At 40.8% G+C, this 27,279-nt stretch overlaps 1 protein-coding gene across 2 annotated transcripts in view; it reads left to right on the top strand.

The window, feature by feature from the left end:
• The window catches only part of FAM120A (family with sequence similarity 120A), a 297,370-nt gene that overhangs the window by 165,939 nt on the left and 104,152 nt on the right, over positions 1-27,279 (top strand). The window contains exons 7-8 of one of the 2 annotated variants that reach the window (XM_053720685.1): positions 20,247-20,533; positions 20,937-21,021. The exons of the other annotated variant lie outside the window; for it this stretch is intronic. Of the exons in view, the coding sequence (XP_053576660.1) occupies positions 20,247-20,533; positions 20,937-21,021 (372 nt within the window). The remainder of the gene's footprint in view (positions 1-20,246; positions 20,534-20,936; positions 21,022-27,279) is intronic. 2 annotated transcript variants of the gene reach the window in all.

Genomic DNA, 27,279 nt, shown 5'->3' with positions numbered 1-27,279 from the left:
TAGGTTCCAGAAGCAATGGTTGTAAATAGAAACCGTTGTAAATTGAAACTCGGTTTATAATGTAAGTCAATGGGAAGTGAGGGAGTTAGGTTCCAGGCCCCTCTCAAAATTGGCATAAGTAACACCTAATACATTATTTTTAAAGCTTTGAAATGACTTTAAATGCTAAACAGCATTATAAACCTAATAAAATAATCACACAGCACAGAATATATAATTAAACTAAGTTAAATTAACAAAAACATTAGCTCAACAGCATTATAAACCTAATAAAATAATCACACAACACAGACTTTACTTGCTTTTTATGCAAACAGTTCTTTCTATGCATTCCAATCTTGACTGATTTATAGACAAGATCTTCGTCCTTTGCAAGCTGCTCGATAGCTCAGGTCTGGTTAAACTGATTGATTTCAGCTTGCTTGTCTTGCATATCTTTGCTGCAACACAAGCGGACAGCTGCACCTACTGGCTATTTTAATCAATGCACTGCTTCTCAATGCTTTTTCAGTAGCAGTCACATGACTGAAAAAAAGGTTGTTATTCTGAAACGGTGCAAATTTATATATTAGAGAGAGAGAGAGATACACTTATATATACACACATAATAAATATATATATATATATATATATATATATATATATATATATATATATATATATATATATATATATATATATATATATATATAGAGAGAGAGAGAGATAAATACTTATATATACACACACCTGACCGAGAGAGTCTTGCTCGTTGGTTGTCTGGTTCACAGGAGTAGGGTAGAAAAAGAGTGGGTGGTGTAGGAGCTACCTATATGGTCTTAAGCTAAAATCCCTGTATTGTCTTTATAATCTCAGGATAAATACAAGAACATAGAAAAAACAAGGGGATGGGACAAGCGCTCCAAATTGGAGCTGACCAAGTCAAAGTAACTAAAAAAATACTGAAAAATTGTTTTGCTGTAAATGAGTTAAAAGATACTTAAGTTAGAAGTAAGATATTTAATATATATCAACAGTGTGCAAATGAATGTATAAAAAATATATAAACTATGTTAGGAATATTTCACTATATATAAATGCTGGCATCCAACCAATGATTTATCTAAAATATGGTATATTAAAAGAATAAAATATATAACATAAAAGGCAGTATCTGTTTGGTGTTTAACCTCAAAAGATCAGACTCCTGACATATATAGGCAGCGAGCAAGCACACATACATATAAACACAAATGAGTTGTATATTCAATATTGCTTTAAAAATAAGCGGCATATAGAAGAAAACCATACTTATACTGCATATGTCCGTGAACTAATGAAGATCTGCTGTGCACAGACTTAGATGTTGGTGGATCCTGAGACTGGGGAGCAAAGGAAAAACAAACCTGGTTCACTATCCGTGAGAGAAAGTTTAACTGCTGATTGTTCCGTGGGCAGTGACGTCACGTCACCTGACTGGGCTAGGTGATCCAATAGTTAACACGAAAAAACTTTGTATCTGTCTGTGTAACAAGGAGGATTCTTGTGTTGAAATTTGCTGATAATGGATCTTATTTTCTTTTCGTTCTTTTGAAGTTTTAATGTATGATAAATAAATAAGTAAACAACAATATCTGTAGACAGAATCTGTTCATGCAAGATGGGTGTTAAAGGGTGCCAGTTAGTTTTTTGTCATTTTTGTAATCCCAAGATTATGGAGGATTCTGATATGCAAAACACAGATACCCCCGATACGGAGGATGTGTCTTGTGATGAATATGATATGGCCCGGGTAATCACTGCCCATCAGTTATGTTCTGATTGCCGTTCTAGAGTACTCTCTTCTCCCGAAGCAGGGAGCTTAGAGTGTGTTGAGCCATCCGCCTCTGAGGTTTCCATGACCCGTGAAGCGAGTACCCCAGTCCATTTCCCGGCTACGCAAGCAGGTGTTCCTATGGCCCTTTACTCCTTCTCCGGAGGGTGATTTGTTTCGTCCAGACTTTACGGCACGGTTCCGCATGGCCATTTCTATTGCGCTGAATCATTTATATCTCCCAAGTGAAATATTTCTAAGATACTTTCCGTGTTCCGTTAAACAGGGCCTGTCGAGCGTGGGATCGCCGGATTCAGTTCGGCTTTCTGGGGAAGCGTTGGCCAGGGGCCCTTATCTCGGGTCCAGCTTCTCCAGTTGATCCGGGGAGGGATGATTTTGCCTTCCGTTATAGGCGTGTTCTTTTAAGACATGTTTTGGCAGTGTTGAAGGATCCCAATCCTAGCGGGCCGAGGGATCCGAGGCCTTAGAAGCTAGATGGAAAAATGCATATGACGTTTGGGGATGAGGCCAATCTCGTTAACGTAGCCGTTTTTCTTTTCTTTATGTTTTTCAGTTCCAGTTCTGAGCTTGGGTGAATGGGGCCTCAATCGGCTGGTCCCGTTGTCGTCCTCATTCACCTTGGTTGTTCACCCGATGGGTGCTGCCTTCATTTTATTTTTTGATCTGGATGGATGTTGTCACGGATACTGGGCTGCAAGGGTTAAACCCTTACCCACAACCTCACCCCTGTTGCTGCTTAGCGGTTTTGGACTCCTCAGAGCAACCGTGATTCCCCAGACCTTCTATTCCTGGTGTTTTTGTATATGGACTGTCGTCTTGGAGGAGCTGGTCACGGACCGCCACTTCCCCCTTCGGCTGGCCGTGCCCCTGGAACTACCGGTTGGCCGCATCCTCCAGGATTACCGGTGCCCTTTGACCCAGGTCGCTCCAGTGGCCCTTTGTCCCAGAGCTCCGCTCTTCTGCTGTTTGCTGCCTCTCAGGGTGGCCCAGAGATGGGATGATTGCCGGAAGGGTGCTCCCTTGGGAACCGGGGGTTCTGGTTCCCCCTATAACCCCTATTCTCCCTGGACTTCCAGGTGAACATTTTAAAACAGCATAACTCCGGTCCCCAGCCACGGATCATGCTTTTTAGACTGTAGATTCTGGGGACCGAGAGCTTTAAAATGACACCCTGGAAGTGCCGCCGCTCCCCCGGGATCACCTTGAAAACCGCCACCCCTGGGTACTGGGAATCTGTGGGACCATGGCTGCTATGGCCAGCGCCAGCCTGTCTGGAGGGGCAGGAATGGCGGGAAAACTGTGACATTGTCTCCTGTTTTTATCAAGATGAGTGTGTGTATAAAAGATGTGTGTCTGTCCCAATAAAATCAGTTCTATTTTAACCTGAATGCTAGTCTGTCGAGTCATTTAGGTGGGCTCCTGCTAGAATCACTTTCCTAGGCTACATAGCCGCTTGTTCCAGGGAGAGGAAGGATCCCCTTTGGCGGAGCTACCCAGTCGGGGTAGCCGGGGTATCTGTCACAGATGTGTTTAATTTGTTTTTTTCTTAAGCTCATGTCTGTTAGAATTTTGTTTTTATAAACGTTCTTCTCTGGAACCGATACTTGCGATTTAGGTCGCGTGGGCACTTCCTCGGAAGTTGCGCACTTGTTGAATAATAGAATTTTGTTTTTCTAGTTAATTTATCGATCCTTCGGGACAAATTTTCTTGGACCTTGGACAGTTCAAGAGTGTCATTATACCTGGGCTTCTTTTCCGCTATCAATTTCAGCAAAGGTAAATCTAATAAAAACGATTGTTTTTCCGCGTCTTCTATATGTGCTACAGAATCTCCCTCTCTTTATTTCTTGTTCAGATATTAGAAAGTTATATAGTGATTTCTCAAAATTCATCTGGAAAGATAAGAGACCAAGGATTGCACTAACTAAACTTATGCAAAGGACAGACCGTGCTGGGTTGGCGTTGCCGGATATCAGGCTTTACAACACGGCGGCGCTGATGAAGTTCGCCATGGATTGGTTGGCGGATACTGATAGGTTAGCAGTCAGTCAAGAGGAATCTTTTTACACTCGGCCTTTTGCCCTTTCTGCGCTGCTACATTGTAAGATAAGTCAGCTACCATCTAATATCAGTAAATTGATATCCTTTAAAAATGTTCTGATCGCGTGGCGGAAGTTTTGCACCTGTTTAGGTGTAGATCCCTCAGTGTCAGATTATTTACCTATTCAGGGAAACCCGAATTTTATCCCGGGTTTATATCAGAAGGTGTTCAAATCTTGGAGGGACAAGGGGCTGCGGTTTGTCAAGCAATTATTGGGGCCTGATAATCTGGTGCAGACTGCGGAGTCTTTGTTTCAAACTTATGATCTCTCCAGGTCTGATTTGTTCGCGTATTTTCAGATCCGTCATTTTATGTCTGAGCAAAACTGGGAGAATAGTATGTTAGCGGAATGGTCTGTCATCAAAATGCTGATTAAGAAATTCAGTCTGGGAAGCTCGATTTCTTTAATATACGATATTATGCTTTCTAAACAATCTGATAAGCATTTGCATAGTATAAGTACCTGGTTGGTTCCGGCTATTAACAATATTACTGTAGAGAAGATCATCCAGAGTTGTAATATGGTCCAGAAATGCAGGGTTTCGGTGTCCTGGAAGGAATCGCATTGGAAGCTACTGAATAATTTTTATTTGCATCCGCTTAAATTACAAACATTTTCTGATTCCGGATTAAATATTTGTCCCAGATGCTCAAATTCTAGGGCCGATCTATTTCATATGTTTTGGTTTTGTCCCAAAATTAACCAGTTATGGCAGAAAGTGCTTCATTGGTTTAATTCGCTATTCGGGGTAAAGGTAGTGCTTACTCTGCAAGATGTGGTTCTGCTTAGAACAGAAGTACATAGAAACTCAGCAGCGATGACCTACACATTGAATACGATTATTCTAGCATTACGTCATCTTATCTTGCAGAATTGGAAAGCTAAGAGAACTCCGAGCTTAGAGAGGTCTTGTAAAGAAATTCAAGGCCAAATTGTATTTGAGTCATATCACCTCTCGGAAGCTTCCGAGAAGAAAACTAAGGAGTTTTTTCAGGGATGGCTACCAATCATTTTGTCATATCCCCGCCAGATTCAAAAGCAGATCCTTGTTCCGGTCCGAAATACGGTCTGCTTTGCTGAATTAGTTGTAGCAGGGGTATTCCCAGTATCTTGGGTAAACGTGGTTGTATAATCTGGTAGCTGTCGGTTGCCCTGTTCGAGATGCACAGGCAGCGGTAAGGTATTATGTTGCAGGGGGGGGGGGGGAGGGAGGGCGGCGGAGGTAGGGTTTTTTTTTTTTTTTTTTTTTTTTTTTTAGAATTATATTATTTGCAGGCAGGTAACCGTTGAGAATTTTTCAGGCCGAACAAAGTTTGCAATCGGTATCTGTTAATCTTTATTAGGCTAATCCAGTATTTGTGTTGAGGTATATAGAGTTACCAGATTTGTAGCAAGGTGGAGCTGTGTCTCCAGATATGATTTACGAAATGTCGTTGTTTTTCTATTGTTTTTTTTTATTCTCTCCTTTTTCTGTATGTGATATTTTTTTTTTTTTTTTATGTATTGAATAAATGAAAAATATAATAAAAAAAAAAAAAAAGAGTGTCATTATACCAGGCAGGTACTGGTCGGATACTCTTTCTGCTGTTACCAGGGTTCATGTCACCCTTGTGGTGCTGATTAATCCTGCTGGATTCTGAATGTCACTTGACCTATTCTATGGACTCTGGGCTCGGATCCTAACGAAGTATCAGGCCTGTTGTTTAAATGCAACCCCTCCAAACGGAGAGTTATGAGTGCCAATCTAGGTTTTTTGTTCGGGCTACTCGCCTGGGATACGGATCTGTTTTTGCAGACGTCCTCATGGTTCTTCAGGTCCCCGGAGACTCAGAACCCTTATTCCAGTCTTTGGCGTTGGGAGATGTGTGTGACCTATGTGGTCTGGTGTGCCGAGTGATTAATGGTTTGCACTCAATGTTCTTCCGGACGCTGACTATTTAGCCTATTAAGCATTTTATTCCGGTGGCGGAGTTTCCTTTCTTCCCGCCTTGAGTGAATCATATGGTCTGGATGCGGTCATGTTCTTCCTCTGTTCAGAGTTGTGTTACTCTAAGAGTTGGTGTGCAGGGGTTCCCTGCCTTCTGTGGAAGATGGATCCTTCAAGGATCTCTGGCTGTTGTCTCTTCCAAAACCCTTGGTCTGACCATGGCCTTGCCGTTCGGGTGTTTTTACGTCCTCGTTTCAACTCTAGTCTGGGGCTTGTCAGTGAAGAGGCGAGGTTGGTTACGGAGGGCCACCCTTCTGGGGTCAGGTAGTTGACTATCCTCTGCTCCATTGGGGGCTTCGTGGGCGATGTCTTAAGTTTGATTCTCTGGGATGGTGAGCAGGGTACAGGGTTCTCATTCGCCTTCGGGTGTTGGTTGCTACCTTGCCTGTCTGTATAACACGTGTTAACGCTTGCCTACGAGTTTTTTTTGCGATCCATGTGCCCTGGGTACTGAATCTTAGACCGTTAAGGAGTCCACTGTGACTCTTGGGTTTGAGGCTATTGCTAGATCGCCAAGTCTTCGGACTTTAGAGGTGTGCTGCTCCTTGTAGGGGGCAGTTTAGGGTTCTTCTGGAAGTTGGATCTTTGATCGTTTCCTTTTTCGAGGACCCTAACCTAGATCCGTGTCTCTCCTTGGATGGGTGTGGACGGTTTGATCTCACACTAGATGTTTGTGGTCCTGCAGGCCTCTCTCTACGTAGGGGCTGGTGCTCTGTGAGAGATGCCTATCTGTCTATGGCTTAAGCTTTAGGTCCTTCTGACGGTTCCCTACTGGTCTTCTGGCGCATTTACGCTGTTTCTGTAGACTGCAGGTATCTTCGCCTGAGTTGGCGATATGGGGTCTCGCCTCTACGGTAGGGTGTTTTTCCATTGTTTAATTCCCTTTTCTTCTAGAGCGGGGTTGGGTTCTCTGGGTTTGGAGTTACCTTAGTATTTGGAGCGACCTGTGGGTCCTTGGTGTCTTGCCTTGTAAGGGTCTTTTCCCTTCTTGCGTTTCAGAATCCTGGCAGGGGAGTTGGGATGTAGTGACTGGTTCCTCCGTTCCTGCAGAGGGAGGCTGAGGGTTTGATCCCTAGGGGGCTCCTGCTATATGTTGGATTCTGATGTATGGATGCTGAGGGACTTCTTCCCTTGGGAAGTGCTCCTTGTTTTTAGAGAAGACAGCCGTGTAGGGGTTTCGAACCCGAGAACAATGTCTATCCTGACTCATGGTGCCATACTGTTTGTAGTAACGGTCAACGGTCTAACTAGGGGCTTTGTTCCTTCGTTGACCCTTCCTTTCTTTTCCGGAGTCTGGGACTCTTGTCTTTGGTCTTGACTAGCCTTTGGGCTGGGACCATTTTCCTAGAGGGAAGATTTGGGGTTGGTTACTTTATGCAGGGTTGACCGTTTTCTTTAGAGTCAGTTCCCTCCTTTGTGGGAAGTCTTTGGATGTCCTTCTCTTTTCCTCTGGTGTCCGGTGCTGGGAAGGGGTGCGCCTTGGAGCCCGATTTTCGGACTGTGAGCCCTGGAAAGTTTGCAGTTGAATCCAGCTATATCTATTGCACTTTGAGGGTGTAACCAGCTACAGCTAATTGCACTCTGACTAGGTGTTAGCAAGCTTTGACACGCATTTTGGTGTTTGGGTTTAGCAACGGTGAGTCAGCTTTCTGCCTGGAAGCTGGTCATTGGGAGTTCCTGTTCAGACGGTTGGTGTTCTTTATGGAGAACTCTTTACTAGCTGCTGGGATAGTTATTTCTGCTGTCTCTGCTGTCTAACTTGGAGGTCTAGATTTAATATGAGGCAACGGGGAACTGCATGGTTTTCCTGTAGTACCTTAGGGTATGGTACAGGGTCAGGGATCTGAGGATGAGGGAAGTTGGGGAGATATTTAAGTCTTTGGCTGGGGTGTCTTTGCCTCCTCCTGGTAACCAGGTTCTGTATTTCCCAAAAGTAATGAATGCCGCTGTGGACTCTTCCCTTCGGAAGAAAATTAAATTATCAGGTAAGCATAATTTATGGGTTGTTTTTTTTTTAGACATAATGCTATTGCCCACTTTATAGACTACAGTATAGTGTAAATATAATTTTAATACGCACTGGGAAACAAAAAAAATTGTGTGACTCGCTTTATTGCTATATTTGCTTTATTGCTGTGGTCTGGAACCAAACCTGCAATATCTACGAGGTACGCCTATTCTTTGTTATTACTGTGCTTGTTTACTTGAATGCCATTACTGTACAATGTTTCTTAACCTGGGGGTCTGGAACCACTGGGGGTCACTTAAAAAAAGGTTGGGGTCCCCATAACATAAAATTTGATAATGTACTGTGCACAGGGAAACATAAGAGCGAGAGGGTTTCCTTGTACAAACTTAGGCTAAATTGCAATTACTAACTAAATAACATCAGTGAAGAAATTAGGCATAATGGAATAGGAGATTGCTGTTGACTTCCACGTCTTCAAATAAACGTTTTGTGTGGCTAAATGTCTTCAACTCTTCACATAAACTTGTTCATTAATTTTTTTGTATTAAAGGGACAGAATTATTATTGTTTTAAAAGATAGATAATCCCTTTATTACCCATTCCCCAGTTTTGCATAACCAACACAGTTATATTAATATACTGTTTACCTCTGTGATTACCTTGTATCTAGGAACCTTTTTCCAGCCCCCTGATCACATTACTGTGACTGTTTATTATCTATTGTCTTAAATTTATCATTGTTTTGTACTAAATCTTAAATAACCCCCTGTGCCTGAACACAGTGTTATCTATATGGCCCAGGTGTACTTTCTGTCTCTTTGTGTTGAAAGGAGATTTAAAAAGCATGTGATAAGAGGCAGCCCTCAAAGGCTTAGAAATTAGCATATGAGCCTACCTATGTTTAGTTTAAACTAAGAATACCAAGAGAAAAAAGCAAATTTGATGATAAAAGTAAATTGGAAAGTTGATTAAAATTACAAGTCCTATCTGAATAATGAAAGTTTAATTTATACTAGACTGTCCCTTTAAAGGGACAATCTACCATAGAATTGTTATTGTTTTAAAAGATAGATAATCCCTTTTTCTTCTGTTATGTGTGATCAGTCCACGGGTCATCATTACTTCTGGGATATAACTCCTCCCCAACAGGAAATGCAAGAGGATTCACCCAGCAGAGCTGCATATAGCTCCTCCCCTCTACGTCAGTCCCAGTCATTCTCTTGCACCCAACGACTAGATAGGATGTGTGAGAGGACTATGGTGATTATACTTAGTTTTTATGACTTCAATCAAAAGTTTGTTATTTTAAAATAGCACCGGAGCGTGTTATTACTTCTCTGGCAGAGTTTGAGGAAGAATCTGACAGAGATTTTTTACTATGATTTTAACCGGAGTCGTTAAGATCATATTGCTGTTCTCGACCATCTGAGGGAGGTAAAGGCTTCAGATCAGGGGACAGCGGGCAGATGAATCTGCATTGAGGTATGTGGCAGTTTTTATTTTCTGAATGGAATTGATGAGAAAAGCCTGCCATACCGTTAAAATGACATGTATGTATACACTTCAGTATTCTGGGGATGGTATTTCACCGGAACTACTGTGTTAAAGGTCACTAATCCTTTTTATAACTATTCTCATGTTAAACGTTTTTGCTGGAATGTAGAATCGTTTACATTGCTGAGGTACTGTGTGAATAATTATTTGGGCATTATTTTCCACTTGGCAGTTTTTTTGTTTTAATTGTGACAGTTTCGTTTCTCTTCACTGCTGTGTGGGAGAGGGAGGGGCCGTTTTTGGCGCTCTTTGCTACGCATCAAAAAATTCCAGTCAGCTACTTTTATTTCCTGCATGATCCGGTTCATCTCTGACAGATCTCAGGGGTCTTCAAACTTCTTTGAAGGGAGGTAAATTCTCTCAGCAGAGCTGTGAGAATTCTTATAGTGACTGTGTATAAAAAACGTTGTTTTGTTTTCTTATGTACAAATTTAATTAGTGTTGTTTTTTACTAATGGGAACAAACCTTTGCTAAAAGTTGTGTGGTTTTAAAGTTTGATGCAATAACTGTTTTTCAGTTCATTATTTCAACTGTCATTTAATCGTTAGTACCTTTTTGAGGCACAGTGCGTTTTTTTGCTAAAAAAGATTATAACCAAGTTGTAAGTTTTTTTGCTAGTGTGTTAAACATGTCTGACTCAGAGGAAGATATCTGTGTCATTTGTTCCAATGCCAAGGTGGAGCCCAATAGAAATTTATGTACTAACTGTATTGATGCTACTTTAAATAAAAGTCAATCTGTACAATGTGAACAAATTTCACCAAACAGCGAGGGGAGAGTTATGCCGACTAACTCGCCTCACGCGACAGTACCTGCATCTCCCGCCCGGGAGGTGCGTGATATTTTGGCGCCTAGTACATCTGGGCGGCCATTACAGATAACATTACAAGATATGGCTACTGTTATGACTGAAGTTTTGTCTAAATTACCTGAACTAAGAGGCAAGCGTGATCACTCTGGGGTGAGAACAGAGTGCGCTGACAATGCTAGGGCCATGTCTGATACTGCGTCACAGCTCGCAGAGCATGAGGACGGAGAGCTTCATTCTGTGGGTGACGGTTCTGATCCAAACAGACTGGACTCAGATATTTCAAATTTTAAATTTAAATTGGAGAACCTCCGTGTACTACTAGGGGAGGTCTTAGCAGCTCTCAACGATTGTAACACTGTTGCAATACCAGAGAAACTGTGTAGGTTGGATAAATACTTTGCGGTACCGGCGAGTACTGACGTTTTTCCTATACCTAAGAGACTAACTGAAATTGTTACTAAGGAGTGGGATAGACCCGGTGTGCCGTTCTCACCCCCTCCAATATTTAGAAAGATGTTTCCAATAGACGCCACCACTCGGGACTTATGGCAAACGGTCCCCAAGGTGGAGGGAGCAGTTTCTACTTTAGCTAAGCGTACCACTATCCCGGTGGAGGATAGCTGTGCTTTCTCAGATCCAATGGATAAAAAATTAGAGGGTTACCTTAAGAAAATGTTTGTTCAACAAGGTTTTATATTACAACCCCTTGCATGTATCGCGCCGATTACGGCTGCGGCAGCATTTTGGATTGAGTCGCTTGAAGAGAACCTTAGTTCCTCTACGCTAGACGACATTACGGACAGGCTTAGAGTCCTTAAACTAGCTAATTCTTTCATTTCGGAGGCCGTAGTACATTTAACCAAACTTACGGCTAAGAACTCAGGATTCGCCATACAGGCACGCAGGGCACTGTGGCTAAAATCCTGGTCAGCTGATGTTACTTCTAAGTCCAAATTACTTAATATACCTTTCAAGGGGCAGTCCTTATTCGGGCCCGGTTTGAAAGAAATTATCGCTGACATTACGGGAGGTAAGGGCCACGCCCTACCTCAAGACAAGGCCAAAGCTAAGGCTAGACAGTCTAATTTTCGTCCCTTTCGGAATTTCAAAACAGGAACAGCATCAACCTCCACTGCACCAAAACAGGAAGGAGCTGTTGCTCGTTACAGACAAGGCTGGAAGCCTAACCAGTCCTGGAACAAAAGCAAGCAGGCCAGGAAACCTGCTGCCGCCCCAAAGACAGCATGAACCGAGAGCCCCCGATCCGGGACCGGATCTAGTAGGGGGCAGACTCTCTCTCTTCGCCCAGGCCTGGGCAAGAGATGTTCAGGATCCCTGGGCACTAGAGATCATATCTCAGGGATACCTTCTAGACTTCAAATTATCTCCCCCAAGAGGGAGATTTCATCTGTCAAGGTTGTCAACAAACCAGATAAAGAAAGAAGCGTTTCTACGCTGCGTACAAGATCTGTTAACAATGGGAGTGATCCATCCGGTTCCGTGGTCGGAACAAGGACAAGGGTTCTACTCAAACCTGTTTGTGGTTCCCAAAAAAGAGGGAACTTTCAGACCAATCTTAGATTTAAAGACTCTAAACAAATTCCTAAGAGTTCCATCGTTCAAAATGGAAACTATTCGGACAATCTTACCCATGATCCAAGAGGGTCAGTACATGACCACAGTGGATTTAAAGGATGCTTACCTTCACATACCGATCCACAAAGATCATCACCGGTATCTAAGGTTTGCCTTCTTAGACAGGCACTACCAGTTTGTAGCTCTTCCATTCGGATTGGCTACGGCTCCAAGAATCTTCACAAAGGTTCTGGGTGCCCTTCTAGCGGTACTAAGACCGCGAGGGATTTCGGTAGCTCCGTACCTAGACGACATTCTAATACAAGCTTCAAGCTTTCAAACTGCCAAGTCTCATACAGAGTTAGTTCTGGCATTTCTAAAGTCGCATGGATGGAAAGTGAACGAAAAGAAGAGTTCTCTCTTTCCTCTCACAAGAGTTCCATTCTTGGGGACTCTTATAGATTCTGTAGAAATGAAGATTTACCTGACAGAAGACAGGTTAACAAAACTTCAAAATGCATGCCGCGTCCTTCATTCCATTCAACACCCGTCAGTAGCTCAATGCATGGAGGTGATCGGCTTAATGGTAGCGGCAATGGACATAGTACCTTTTGCACGCCTACACCTCAGACCGCTGCAATTATGCATGCTAAGTCAGTGGAATGGGGATTACTCAGATTTGTCCCCTACTCTGAATCTGAATCAAGAGACCAGAAATTCTCTTCTATGGTGGCTTCATCGGCCACACCTGTCCAGGGGGATGCCATTCAGCAGGCCAGACTGGACAATTGTAACAACAGACGCCAGCCTACTAGGTTGGGGCGCTGTCTGGAATTCTCTGAAGGCTCAGGGACTATGGAATCAGGAGGAGAGTCTCCTTCCAATAAACATTCTGGAATTGAGAGCAGTTCTCAATGCCCTTCTGGCTTGGCCCCAGTTAATAACTCGGGGGTTCATCAGGTTTCAGTCGGACAACATCACGACTGTAGCTTACATCAACCATCAGGGAGGGACAAGAAGCTCCCTAGCAATGATGGAAGTATCAAAGATAATTCGCTGGGCAGAGTCTCACTCTTGCCACCTGTCAGCAATCCACATCCCGGGAGTGGAGAACTGGGAGGCGGATTTCTTGAGTCGCCAGACTCTTCATCCGGGGGAGTGGGAACTTCATCCGGAGGTCTTTGCCCAAATACTTCGACGTTGGGGCACACCAGAGATAGATCTCATGGCGTCTCGCCAGAACGCCAAACTTCCTCGCTACGGGTCCAGATCCAGGGATCCGGGAGCAGTTCTGATAGATGCTTTGACAGCACCTTGGAACTTCAGGATGGCTTATGTGTTTCCACCCTTCCCGCTGCTTCCTCGATTGATTGCCAAAATCAAACAGGAGAGAGCATCAGTAATTCTAATAGCACCTGCTTGGCCACGCAGGACTTGGTATGCAGATCTAGTGGACATGTCATCCTGTCCGCCTTGGTCTCTACCTCTAAGACAGGACCTTCTGATACAGGGTCCATTCAAACATCAAAATCTAACTTCTCTGAAGCTGACTGCTTGGAAATTGAACGCTTGATTTTATCAAAACGTGGTTTTTCTGAGTCGGTTATTGATACCCTGATTCAGGCTAGGAAGCCTGTTACCAGAAGGATTTACCATAAAATATGGCGGAAATACCTATACTGGTGCGAATCCAAAGGTTACTCCTGGAGTAAGGTTAGGATCGCTAGGATATTGTCCTTTCTACAAGAAGGTTTAGAAAAAGGTTTATCAGCTAGTTCATTAAAGGGACAGATTTCAGCTCTGTCTATCTTGTTACACAGACGTCTGTCAGAAAATCCAGACGTCCAGTCCTTTTGTCAGGCTTTAGCTAGGATCAAGCCTGTGTTTAAGGCTGTTGCTCCACCATGGAGTTTAAACTTAGTTCTTAACGTTTTACAGGGTGTTCCGTTTGAACCCCTTCATTCCATTGATATAAAAATGTTATCTTGGAAAGTTCTGTTTTTAATGGCTATTTCCTCGGCTCGAAGAGTCTCTGAGTTATCAGCCTTACATTGTGATTCCCCTTATCTGATTTTTCACTCAGACAAGGTAGTTCTGCGTACTAAACCTGGGTTCTTACCTAAGGTAGTCACTAACAGGAACATCAATCAAGAGATTGTTGTCCCATCCTTGTGTCCAAATCCTTCTTCAAAGAAGGAACGTCTTTTACACAATCTGGATGTAGTTCGTGCCCTCAAGTTCTACTTGCAGGCAACTAAAGATTTTCGCCAAACTTCTTCCTTGTTTGTCGTTTACTCTGGACAGAGGAGAGGTCAAAAAGCTTCTGCTACCTCTCTCTCTTTTTGGCTTCGTAGCATAATACGTTTAGCCTATGAGACTGCTGGACAGCAGCCTCCTGAAAGAATTACAGCTCACTCCACTAGAGCTGTGGCTTCCACTTGGGCCTTTAAGAATGAGGCCTCTGTTGAACAGATTTGCAAGGCTGCAACTTGGTCTTCGCTTCATACTTTTTCCAAATTTTACAAATTTGACACTTTTGCTTCTTCGGAGGCTATTTTTGGGAGAAAGGTTCTTCAGGCAGTGGTTCCTTCTGTATAATGAGCCTGCCTATCCCTCCCGTCATCCGTGTACTTTTGCTTTGGTATTGGTATCCCAGAAGTAATGATGACCCGTGGACTGATCACACATAACAGAAGAAAACATAATTTATGCTTACCTGATAAATTCCTTTCTTCTGTTGTGTGATCAGTCCACGGCCCGCCCTGTTTTAAGGCAGGTAAATATCTTTTAAATTATACTCCAGTCACCACTTCACCCTTGGTTACTCCTTTCTCGTTGATTCTTGGTCGAATGACTGGGACTGACGTAGAGGGGAGGAGCTATATGCAGCTCTGCTGGGTGAATCCTCTTGCATTTCCTGTTGGGGAGGAGTTATATCCCAGAAGTAATGATGACCCGTGGACTGATCACACAACAGAAGAAAGGAATTTATCAGGTAAGCATAAATTATGTTATTACCCATTTCCCAGTTTTGCATAACCAACACAGTTATATTAATATACTGTTTACCTCTGTGATTACCTTGTATCTAGGAACCTTCTTCCAGCCCCCTGATCACATGACTGTGACTGTTAAGTATCTGTTGTCTTAAATTTAGCATTGTTTTGTGCTAAATCTTAAATAACCCCCTGTGCCTGAACACAGTGTTATCTATATGGCCCACGTGTACTTTCTGTCTCTTTGTGTTGAAAAGAGATTTATAAAGCCTGTGATAAGAGGCAGCCCTCAAAGGCTTAGAAATTAGCATATGAGCCTACCTATGTTTAGTTTAAACTAAGAATACCAAGAGAAAAAAGCAAATTTGATGATAAAAGTAAATTGGAAAGTTGATTAAAATTACAAGTCCTATCTGAATAATGAAAGTTTATTTTATACTTTTAATTTATGGGACACCCAGGTTGAGTTTGTGTGTTTTGTGTCTGTGCATAAGTATGCATTTGTGTGTCTGTGATTGAGGGAGTATGTGTATGTCTGTGTGTGTGTGTGTATATATATATATGAGTGAGTGTGATTGAGGGGGTGTGTGTATGCCTGTGTGTGTATATGAGTAAGGGTTTGTGTATGTCTGTATGTGTGAGTATGATTGAGGGTGTGTGTCTGTGTGTGTGTGTACATGTGATTAAGGGTGTGTGTGTACATGTGATTGAGGGTGTATGTGTGTTTATAAGTGAGTGTGATTGAGGGTGTGTGTGTGTGATCGAGGGTGTGTGTATATGTGTGTGTGTGTAAGTGAGTGTGATCGAGGCTATGTGTGTGTACATGTGATTAAGGATGTGTATATGTCTGTTGGTGTACAAGAGCGAGTGTGATTGAGGGTGTATGTGTGTGTATAGGTGAGTGTGATTGAGGGGGAGTGTGTGAGTGAGGGTGTGTGTATAAGTGAGTGTGATCGAGGCTATGAGGCCTATTTATCAAATGTCTGTCGGACCTGATCCGACAGTGTGGATCAGGTCCGCAAGACCTCGCTGAATGAGGAGAGCAATACGCTCTCTGTATTCAGCATTGCACCAGCAGCTCACAAGAGCTGCTGGTGCAACGCCACCCTCTGCAGACTCGCGGCCAATGGGCCGCCAGCAGTGAGGTGTCAATCAACTTGATCGGGTTGAATTGTGGCGATTCCTGTCTGCCTGCTCAGAGCAGACGGACAGGGTTATGGAGCAGCAGTCTTTAGACCGCTGCTTCATAACTGCTGTTTCTGGCGAGTCTGAAGACTCGCCAGAAATACGGGCCCACAAGCTCCATACGGAGCTTGATAAATGGGCCTCACAGTGTGTGTACATGTGATTAAGGGTGTGTGTATGTCTGTTTGTGTACAAGAGCGAGTGTGATTGAGGGTGTATGTGTGTGTATAAGTGAGTGTGATTGAGGGTGTGTGTATGTCTGTCTGTGTGTGCATGAGTGAGTATGATTGAGGGTGTGTGTATGTCTGTGTGTGTGCATGAGTGAGTGTGATTGAGGGTGTGTGTATGTCTGTGTGTGTGTGTGCATGAGTGAGTATGATTGAGGGTGTGTGTATGTCGGTGTGTGGACATGAGTGAGTGTGATTGAGGCTGTGTGTGTGTACATGTGATTGAGTGTGTGTATAAGTGAGTGGTTTTGAGGGGGTGTGTGTGTCTCTGTGTGTGCATGAGTGAGTGTGATTGAGGGGATGTGTATGAATTAGTGTGTGCATGAGTGAGTGTGATTGAGGATGTGTGTATGAATTAGTGTGTGCATGAGTGAGTGTGATTGAGGGTGTGTGTATGAATGAGTGTGTGCATGAGTGTGATTGAGGGTGTGTGTATGAATGAGTGTGTGCATGAGTGAGTGTGATTGAGGGTGTGTGTATGAATGAGTGTGTTTGTGTACGAGTAACTTTTTTCTGTATTTTGCTTAATATGAAGTGGGCACATAGCTAATTTAATACTTGCTAATGTGTGCAAACATTTTAGTAAATTGGCCAATAAATGCAAAGCCTGTTTTTTTTTTTGCGCTCACTGTTGAAAAGAATTATAGGGACGATTGCAGAGTACAAATAGCACATGGGTGTTGCTCATCTCTGCACGCTTGGGAGGCGGTGCATGGAGTTAGACAATGAGTCATTAGGGATTAGGAACGACAGTAGAATTGATTTATATTCGCTAATAATCCCCTCATTGATGTGTTATATTTATGTATAAATAAATTGTACAACCGTCGGACAAGGGGTTTGTATATTATTATTAACGGAGGTGTCAAAAAGGGGGGCGTTAGAAAAAAAAATAAAAAAAATTAAGAATCTCTGATCTAGTAAATCTATGAACCTGCCTTAAAGGGACAGTCTACACCGGAATTTGTATTGTTTTAAAAGATAGATAATCCCTTTATTACCCATTCCCCAGTTTTGCATAACCAACACAGTTATATTAATATTATTTTAACCTCTGTGATTATCTTGTATCTAAGCCTCTGCAAACTGCCCCTTTATTTCAGTTCTTTTGACAGACTTGCAGTTTAGCCAATCAGTGCCTGCTCCCAGATAACTTCACGTGCACGAGCACAGTGTTATCTATATGAAATACGTGAACTAACACCCTCTAGTGGTGAAAAACTGTTAAAATGCATTCTGAAAAGAGGTGGCCTTCAAGGTCTAAGAAATTAGCATACGAACCAAATAGGTTAAGCTTTCAACTAAGAATACAAGAGAACAAAGCAAAATTGGTGATAAAAGTAAATTGGAAAATTGTTTAAAATTACATGCTCTATCTGAATCATGAAAGTTTATATTGGCCTAGACTGTCCCTTTAAAAAAGAGAAAATAAAAAGTGCATTTTCATGGATTGATTTTACTCTTTTTGACTAAAAGTCTCCATCAGCAGCTCTATTACATGTGCAAACTTCAAAACCTGCCTTTTTCCCATTTTCTATAGTTTCTGTGTCAGCAAGTGGGCTAAGCGGTGGCGTCTGAAGTTTTCTTTTGGGTCTTATTGTAGTCCCTTCACAGCATCCCTTATTTATTTATTTTCTCTTATGAAATTAAAGCCAGCGAGTTTGTTTCATAATACACAATGCCCTGAAAGTACTGGTAGGAAAAATATATTTGTTAAACTAGAAGTAAATGTATACAGTTCTGATTTGTATGTGCTGCGGCAAAATGTTGCTGCCAATACCGGGTGTTGCCTGTCATATTTTTCTTTACTTTGCGAGATTGTCCATTGCAGAGAACTTCATTACTTTCTATGAAAGGCAGCTAGCCATTCACTTTAACCTCCAGGTTTGCCTGTAAAGGTTGTCCATACAAGGGTTGGCGTGATAATTCTTTCAATGCCTACAAATGTTAGAGAATTAGGCTCTTGGTATTGAATCTAAAAATATTATCATTTATTTGTATAGCAACGCAAAATTCCGTAGCGCTGGGTACAGAGAGAGAGGGGTATACAATGACCAACAAGACTAAACAGGGGGTACATGTTATTTTGCAGTATTTTTATTTATTTGTATAGCGGCACAAAATTCTGTAGCACTGGTTACAGAGAGAGGTATACAGTGACAAACATAACTAAACGGGTTACACGATACATTGCAGTATTATTATTTATTTGTATAGCGGCACAAAATTCTGTAGCACTGGTTACAGAGAGAGGTATACAGTGACAAACATAACTAAACGGGTTACACGATACATTGCAGTATTATTTATTTGTATAGCGGCACAAAATTCTGTAGCACTGGTTAGAGAGAGTGGTATACAGTGACAAACATAACTAAACAGGTTACACGATACATTGCAGTATTATTATTATTTATTTGTATAGCAATGCAAAATTCCGTAGCGCTGGGTACAGAGAGAGGGGTATACAATGACAAAGATTTGTGATACAATACAAAAACGCAACAGACTAAACACAGCTAGTACAGGAGGTGGAGGGCCCTGCTCTGAAGAGCTTACACAGTGAGATGCACAGATATAAGGTTTGGAGTAGCTTGTCACATGGATTATAGTTGAAGCAGTTAGTGAAGGCAGTTCAAGATTTATTATGGGTAGAATAAAAAACAGAGGAGAGATGCCTCTCTGAATAGGTGGGTCTTCAAAGAGCATCTGAAGCTACTCAAGGTTTGAGACAGTCTTATGGAGCGAGGTAGAGATTTCCAGAGGACAGGAGCAGCACGTGAGAAGTCTTGGAGGTGGGAGTGGGATGTAGAGATAATGAGAGTGGAGAGACGTAGGTCAGAGGTTGATCGAAGAGGACGGCTCGGGAAGTATTTGGAGATAAGAGAGGAAATATAGTTGGGAGTGAGGCTGTTGAGTGCTTTGTAAGTTAGGGTTAATACTTAAAATTGTATTCTGGAGTGAATGAGGAGCCTCTGTAGAGATGAGCAGAGCAGCTGATGTAGATCAGTGACTTAGGTGGGTGAGTCAAGCCGAAGCATTCATAATAGATTGGAGGGGGGATGCAGATTTTGGAAAGGCCATTTAAGAATAGGTTGCAGTAGTCAATGTGTGACAAAATGAGGGAATGAATTAGTATGTTTGTAGTTTTTTTGAGTAGGGAAAGGTCCCGTACTGGAAATGTTGCGTAGGTGTATGGCAGGATTTGGTTAGAGTTTGAATTGTGGAGGGAATGTGAGTTCAGAGTCAAGTGTGACACCAAGACAGCAGACCAAGAGTGAGGAGTTGAGAACAGAGTCTCCAACTGTTAGAGAAATGTCTGGTGTTGGATGTCTCAGAGAGGGAGGAATAAGAAGCAGCTCAGTTTTAGACGGATTTAGTTAGAGGTAGTGCGAAGACATCCAAGAGGAAATTGCATATAAGTTGTACTGGCTAAATGTAGCCACCAATCAGCAAGAGCTACCCAGGTGCTGAACTACAAATGGGCCGCCTCCCTAAACTTACATTCCTGCTTTTTAAATAAAGATTCCAAGACAACAAAGAAAAATTGAAAATAGAAATAAACTAGAAAGTTGCTTAAAATTGCTGAGTCATGAACAAAAAAAATAGTTTCATATCCTTTTAATACGTAGTGTCCCTTTGCTTTAGCTGATAGCAGATTGTTATGTTAGTAAGAGCAGTTTTTGTTGAGTGTTTAGGGCGGAAACTAGACTGTAGGGGGTCAAGTAAGGATTTAGGCGATTATAGTATTCCAATAATTTGGAGACCAAGGGAAGTAAGGAGATGGGCCGATAGTTAGAAGGGGTAGAGGGGGTAGGATTGTTTTGATTGACGCTTGTGTGAATAAATCAGGAAATGTTCCAGCGGTGAGAGATTGGTTAAAGAGATGAGTTAGGACAGGGGTTAAAGAATCAGAGAGAGATGGAAGAAGTTGTGAAGGAATATGGTCAAGTGGACAGGTTGTGAGATGAGCAGAAGATAGGAGTATCTCGTTTAGTAGAGATTAATATGTTGGCTATTTTGTAGACCCAGCACATGTCCAGCCAAAGTGGTGCCTCAGGAAAGGGTCCATATCCATACAACCTCTCTGAATCTGCAGTCAACACAAATCCCACTGGTGGTAAAACTGCGTCAGAGCAAAACAACTACAGTAACATTCCTAATGAAGGAAAACACACTCCCCTTTATGAAAGATCATCTCCAATTAACCCGGCGCAAAGCGGGAGCCCAAACCATGTGGATTCCACTTACTTCCCAGCATCCTCGCCTTCTTCCTGCTCAGACAATGATGATAGCAATGGAGGAACGGCCAAGTAAGTTTTGTTTCTCTACAATATAGACAATGTTGTTTGATTGTACGCAGTAACATGATTAACCCCATCCTGCCCTTAGGACGTTCTATGCCGTCCTAACCGCACTGATCTCTATCGCCCTAAGGACGGCATAGAACCTCTTAGCATTTTGGCTGTACTAAAGCCAAAGGCGCTTCCCGAATTGGATCGCTGGCTGGAGGGCGTGCCTAGTGTTATAGGCACTCTCCCAGAAACGATCCCATCATTGAAATCATGATTTGAATTTTCTTTGAAAAATATCAGTAGCTTTGCATTTGAAAGCAAGTACAGTTCTGCGTGTTTTAATTTATATTAACAAATTAACAGCAAAAGAATGGACAGAACATATTGCTGTGTTCTCAAATGTTTCTGTTAATTCTTTCAGTCACGTCAGTGGGAACAAACCTGGTTGGGATAAAAAAAGAAAACCCGGCAAAGCAAACAAGAGAGAGGCTGGAGACCAAAGCAAGGTAGTTGTTTAGCGTGTATTGTACTTCTGGTATTGAGTGCAGCTCTCATCTTTTACTTATATATGGTAAACTAGGTAATTACATATATTAAATATCCAGGTATGAGTAGCCTATAATCTAGCACGGTTGTCTTGGTATCCTTTGTTAAAGAGTAATTCTAGGTGAGCTCAAGAGCGTGCACGCTCCCTTTTTGTTGTGTTGATCTGGAGTTTGTATTGATCTTGGAAGTGGCTGATTTTGGGTATATTTGAGTTTTGCGTTCTGACCTGACTGACCAGGGTACATGGGCAAACATTAAAGTGAAAGTAAATCCTAGCTTTGTACAATTGAAACCAATAAAGGATTTACCGCACGGCTATTGGCTAAGAGGTGAAAACGTCACAGTTAGTTTAAATGAGGATGAGTAGAGCGCTGGAACTGTAAATATTCCAAACTCCTCACTTAATGAAAAGGTCCTTCAGTCTTTTCGGTTCTTTAAGTTACTATCAATTGGAATAGAGTGAGGGCGCTAGCTATAGCTGAAGGAATAATAGAAAAAGGTTGTGTTTTAAGTGTGTTTTTTTAAAAAAGAATAAAGGATGTATTTAAATTTTTGGATTTTTTAGTGAAGTATATCTGGATGTTTTATCAAAAATTATTCATAAATTATGTAAAGTGCAAAGTTCTTTAAAAATATAGTATGTGAATCCTCTTATTTAACAGAATTAAAATACATTTGTGTCGAAAATAAATGTCCTATATAGTGCATTAAGTTAATTCAAGTGGCAGAATACATATATTGATTTAAGTTATATAATAACTGTTTATATCGTTGGTGCCCTGTGAGAAAAAGATTTTTTCAAATAAAAACAATATTTATGAATAGATTATGTAATCCAATTGGTGTTTCTAAAATGCTGAGATATATATAAAAGGCCCACTCTAATATAAATGTAAAGTAAATACAATTTATTAAAAAGTTACGATTCCAATGTTTAAATAAATGACCTCATCAGCTGTGGGGCGTCTCCCAAAAATCTTAAAAAACAGTAATATATTGAACTCAATGGACACAATTATTATATGCTTTTATAAGCACGCTAGAATGTCACACAGCGGTCCTACTGTTAAATGTCCATAGACCGTAATGCAGAAGTTGTCAAATTTTCAGTCGATACTTTGTAAAATAACTGCCCTTAGTGCTATGCACGCAGTTATATTGTAGCTTATCAATACTTTGTATTTCCCAGATAAAATTAGTTCATGTAGTGCACCATCGGTTAGAGTTACCTTAATAGCTTTTTTTAATAGCAGCTCCTTAGACAGTATACAGTTTATCTTGTACCTTGTTTGCTTTTTGTAAGCACGGCTCCTCTTACAGCTTGGCTGGTGATGTTCTCAGCTATGCCGCGTGAATTTGGCGTCTGACGTCACACTCCCCAGTGGGAGGACGCGGTACAGTAGTTCTTCTTATCAGTTTTCTCCGGTAGTCTTATTGCTCAGATATCAGTTAGATGAACTGCCCTTTTAATGTAGTATCCAGAGGTTCAGATAACCAGTAAAAAAGTACAGATAAAAATAACTCGGGTTATATATGCACAATCTGGTCCTTAGATTTGCAACATAAAAGTTCTTAAAATATATATGCAGACAAGTCACACAGCTCGACGCGTTTCGCTCTAAACAGAGCTTTATCAAGATGCTTGTGACTTGTAATTTACTCCTTTTTAAATGTCCCGCTTGAACCTAATTGGTCAATTCTGATTACTTTTAAAGGTGGAATTTTTAAGATAACTCATACCGGTGCTTTTATTATCTTCTACTTCTTGTACAGTAGTTCTTCTTATCAGTTTTCTCCGGTAGTCTTATTGCTCAGATATCAGTTAGATGAACTGCCCTTTTAATGTAGTATCCAGAGGTTCAGATAACCAGTAAAAAAGTACAGATAAAAATAACTCGGGTTATATATGCACAATCTGGTCCTTAGATTTGCAACATAAAAGTTCTTAAAATATATATGCAGACAAGTCACACAGCTCGACGCGTTTCGCTCTAAACAGAGCTTTATCAAGATGCTTGTGACTTGTAATTTACTCCTTTTTAAATGTCCCGCTTGAACCTAATTGGTCAATTCTGATTACTTTTAAAGGTGGAATTTTTAAGATAACTCATACCGGTGCTTTTATTATCTTCTACTTCTGTTTAGTTCATATAAGGTGGAATTGTTCTTAAGGTTTGTTGCAAGGATTCAAACATTGATATTTTTTATAGGACCCTTACTTATAAGAGAGAATTTTGTCCAAAAAAAAAATATTTTTGACATATCACATACATTGAAATTGTGTCTCAGAGGTTGGAACTAAATACAAATCATTTCTTTGGAACTTTAAAACATGCTTAAGAATTATGTTTAAAAAAATTTATTAGTCAGAAAATAATTTTTTTTAATTTTTTTTTGTAAAAAAGATAATAATGAGAGCAGTGTTGAAATTTGGCCATATATCCTGATATATCTAATTTGGTCATCTGATTAAAACAATCTAAAAGGATCAGAATTATCAATACATAGGTTATATCTAAATGAACATATATTCAGAAATTAAAATCTATTGAATTGATATGCAATATAAACTGTTTTCTTAATTTAACGTCTTTATCTTCATTCTATTGAAAAGGTAAAATAAGTTATATAAAGATGTGTTTTGAAGGTTGCAGTGTAAAGTATTCTCCTAAATTATTCAAAGAGAAATGGGGAAAGGTCTAATTCAGAATTTAATCCATTCGGAAATGATGTGTTGTATTTATATATTAGTTCGGCTTCTTTTATTAGCAGCTTTTTTTCTATGTTACCTCCTCTCCAATTTCTGTTTACTATTTTAATTCCCCAATTTGACAAATCTTTAGTATTACTATTATGTATAGTTTTAAAGTGCTTATAAAGGTGGGTGTTGTCGATACCATTCTTGATATTATTCAAATGTTCCCTAATCCCGTCTTTAACCATTCTTTTGGTCTCCCCAAAATAAAACAAATTACATGAACATTTTAAAATATATATTACTTTTTTTGTGGAGCATCTTATAGTATCTTTTATGATGAAAGTTTTTTCTGAATTATTGATCTTAAGATTATTTCATTTTTTACTATGACTACAGGCCTTGCATGAGTAACAAGGAAAAAAAACCTTTAATCTTACTTCCCATTAGATCTTTTTGTACTAATTTACATTTTTTGTGTGGTTTGAGGTCACTTGGGGCCAGAATAGTTTTTAAATTTGTCGCTTTTTTAAAGATAAAATTAGGGTTATCAGAGATCTTTTCCCCTAGAACATCATCCTCTTTAACTAAATGCCAATGTTTTCTTACAATTTTTTTGATGATATTGTAATCTGCATTATAGTCGGTAATGAAGGGTATTTTTATTTTGTCAGTATTTTCTATTTGTTTTTCCTTATATGTAAGCAGAGTCTCTCTTTTAGTATTTTTTGCTCTTTCTATTGCTTGTTTTGTAATTTCAGTTTTATATCCTCTCGAATTGAACCTTTCTTCAAGTCTTTCAGTCTGTTTCTCAAAATCAATGGGCCTAGAGCAATTTTTCTTTATCCGTAGGAATTGCCCTAACGGGATGTTTCTTTTCCATGTATCTAAATGGCAACTATTGGAGTGTATATAGTTATTGGCATCGGTCTTTTTGAAATGGGTTCTTGTTTCTATTTTTTCCTCTATAACCAATATTTCCAAATCTAGGAATGTTATTGTATTTTTACTCCAATTTGAGGTGAATTTCAAACCCCAGGTGTTCATATCACTAAGCATTTTTATAAGATCATCCTCTGTACCTTCCCATATAATTAGCAGGTCGTCTATATATCTTTTGTAGAGCACAAGGTTTGCGCCATAGTTACCCTTTTCAAAAAAATCAGTCTCCCAGTGTAATGGCTTAACTAATGTTGGATCTCAACTGCCAAAGAGCTTAAACTAATGAATATATCACTCTGAGTAACAGACTATTGTATTAGCATAGGCTGTGATGTATCAGAATGAAGTTTATCAAATGACTGCTTTTGTCAATATGTTGCGATATGGCTACCATATAATGTAGCAAGTTCAATAATGTGAGATGAGGATTTAATGTAATGGTTACTTTCAGCTTTACTACTAGAGCAAGCGTTGCACGTCTTACTTAGGAGTTAACCTGACAGACTAAGCCTGTGTGCGATCTTGTCTCCTGTAGCAACTGACAGGCTTCGGTGATTCCCTGTGTGTTGAGGGGAACTAGCGCTGTGAAACTTGAAGCCGGAGGCAGGGGCGTGACAGACTCCTGCTGAGTTCCCTTACGGTGACGTCACTCTGGTTCCGTAGCGCTGTAACGATTGCGGCTTCCTAAACTCTTATCGCCGCTTCCCGTATCCCTGTCAGTTTGGGAAAGTGTAACAGGAAAGTCTATGTGTAGACAGGAGGTAAGTTAAAGTTGTCACTCACTTGATGTTATCCTGGGTAAGTCCCGGTAGTTAGCGGTTTGTGTGTGAACTCGGCTGTGAACCAACTCACAATAGTGACAGCAGTAAAAGGCTGAACCAATTCCCGCAGTGTGAATCAGAATCAAACCTGAGAGAGGATGTTAGGCAAGTCCAGCAGGTTTCTTTGGATGTCAGTACTGAGACAGAAAGTCTTTTAAATGGACCAGCTGCAGCTGGTATTTGTAATCCAGATATTCGGTTATTATCTGCTTCAATATGTAGGCAAACGGCTTGCTCTAACAAACAGTGCAAACAGCTTAGCTGTACTGAACACAATAACTAAGCACTTGTTTGGGGCGGAGACATGCCTTAAATACAGGTGTGTGAAGGTGAGCTGCAGTAGTAAGGAAAACCAGGAATGGAATCCTTACACCCAGGAGCCCATGAAAATATTGGCGTAACTAGGCGCAAACCTTGTCCATATATAATTATTTTTATCTGTACTTTTTTACTGGTTATCTGAACCTCTGGATACTACATTAAAACTGCGTGCATAGCACTAAGGGCAGTTCATCTAACTGATATCTGAGCAATAAGAGACTACCGGAGAAAACTGATAAGAAGAACTACTGTACCGCGTCCTCCCACTGGGGAGTGTGACGTCAGACGCCGAATTCACGCGGCATAGCTGAGAACATCACCAGCCAAGCTTTAAGAGGAGCCGCGCTTACAAAAAGCAAACAAGGTACAAGATAAACTGTATACTGTCTAAGGAGCTGCTATTAAAAAAAGCTATTAAGGTAACTCTAACCGATGGTGCACTACATGAACTAATTTTATCTGGGAAATACAAAGTATTGATAAGCTACAATATAACTGCGTGCATAGCACTAAGGGCAGTTATTTTACAAAGTATCGACTGAAAATTTGACAACTTCTGCATTACGGTCTATGGACATTTAACAGTAGGACCGCTGTGTGACATTCTAGCGTGCTTATAAAAGCATATAATAATTGTGTCCATTGAGTTCAATATATTACTGTTTTTTAAGATTTTTGGGAGACCCCAGCTGATGAGGTCATTTATTTAAACATTGGAATCGTAACTTTCTCCAACATAGGTGTGTCCGGTCCACGGCGTCATCCTTACTTGTGGGATATTCTCTTCCCCAACAGGAAATGGCAAAGAGCCCAGCAAAGCTGGTCACATGATCCCTCCTAGGCTCCGCCTTCCCCAGTCATTCTCTTTGCCGTTGCACAGGCAACATCTCCACGGAGATGGCTAAGAGTTTTTTGGTGTTTAAATGTAGTTTTTATTCTTCAATCAAGAGTTTGTTATTTTAAAATAGTGCTGGTATGTACTATTTACTCTGAAACAGAAAAGAGATGAAGATTTCTGTTTGTAAGAGGAAAATGATTTTAGCAACCGTTACTAAAATCGATGGCTGTTTCCACACAGGACTGTTGAGATGAATTAACTTCAGTTGGGGGAAACAGTGAGCAGACTTTTGCTGCTTGAGGTATGACACATTTCTAACAAGACTTGGTAATGCTGGAAGCTGTCATTTTCCCTATGGGATCCGGTAAGCCATTTTCTTAGTTTTAAATATAAGAATAAAGGGCTTCACAAGGGCTTTAAAGACTGGTAGACATTTTTCTGGGCTAAAACGATTACTTTATAAGCATATTTAATGGTTTATAACTTTGAAGAGTTATTTTAATCTTGGGAATTCTGTTAAAAAAACGGCAGGCACTGTATTGGACACCTTTTTCACTGGGGGCCTTTTCTAGTCATAGGCAGAGCCTCATTTTCGCGCCAC

The sequence above is a fragment of the Bombina bombina genome, chromosome 7 (genome assembly GCF_027579735.1).
Source record: "Bombina bombina isolate aBomBom1 chromosome 7, aBomBom1.pri, whole genome shotgun sequence".
NCBI lineage: Eukaryota > Metazoa > Chordata > Amphibia > Anura > Bombinatoridae > Bombina > Bombina bombina.
The sequence above is the reverse complement of the archived record's forward strand: the minus strand, read 5'-3'. Positions and strand labels throughout refer to the sequence as shown.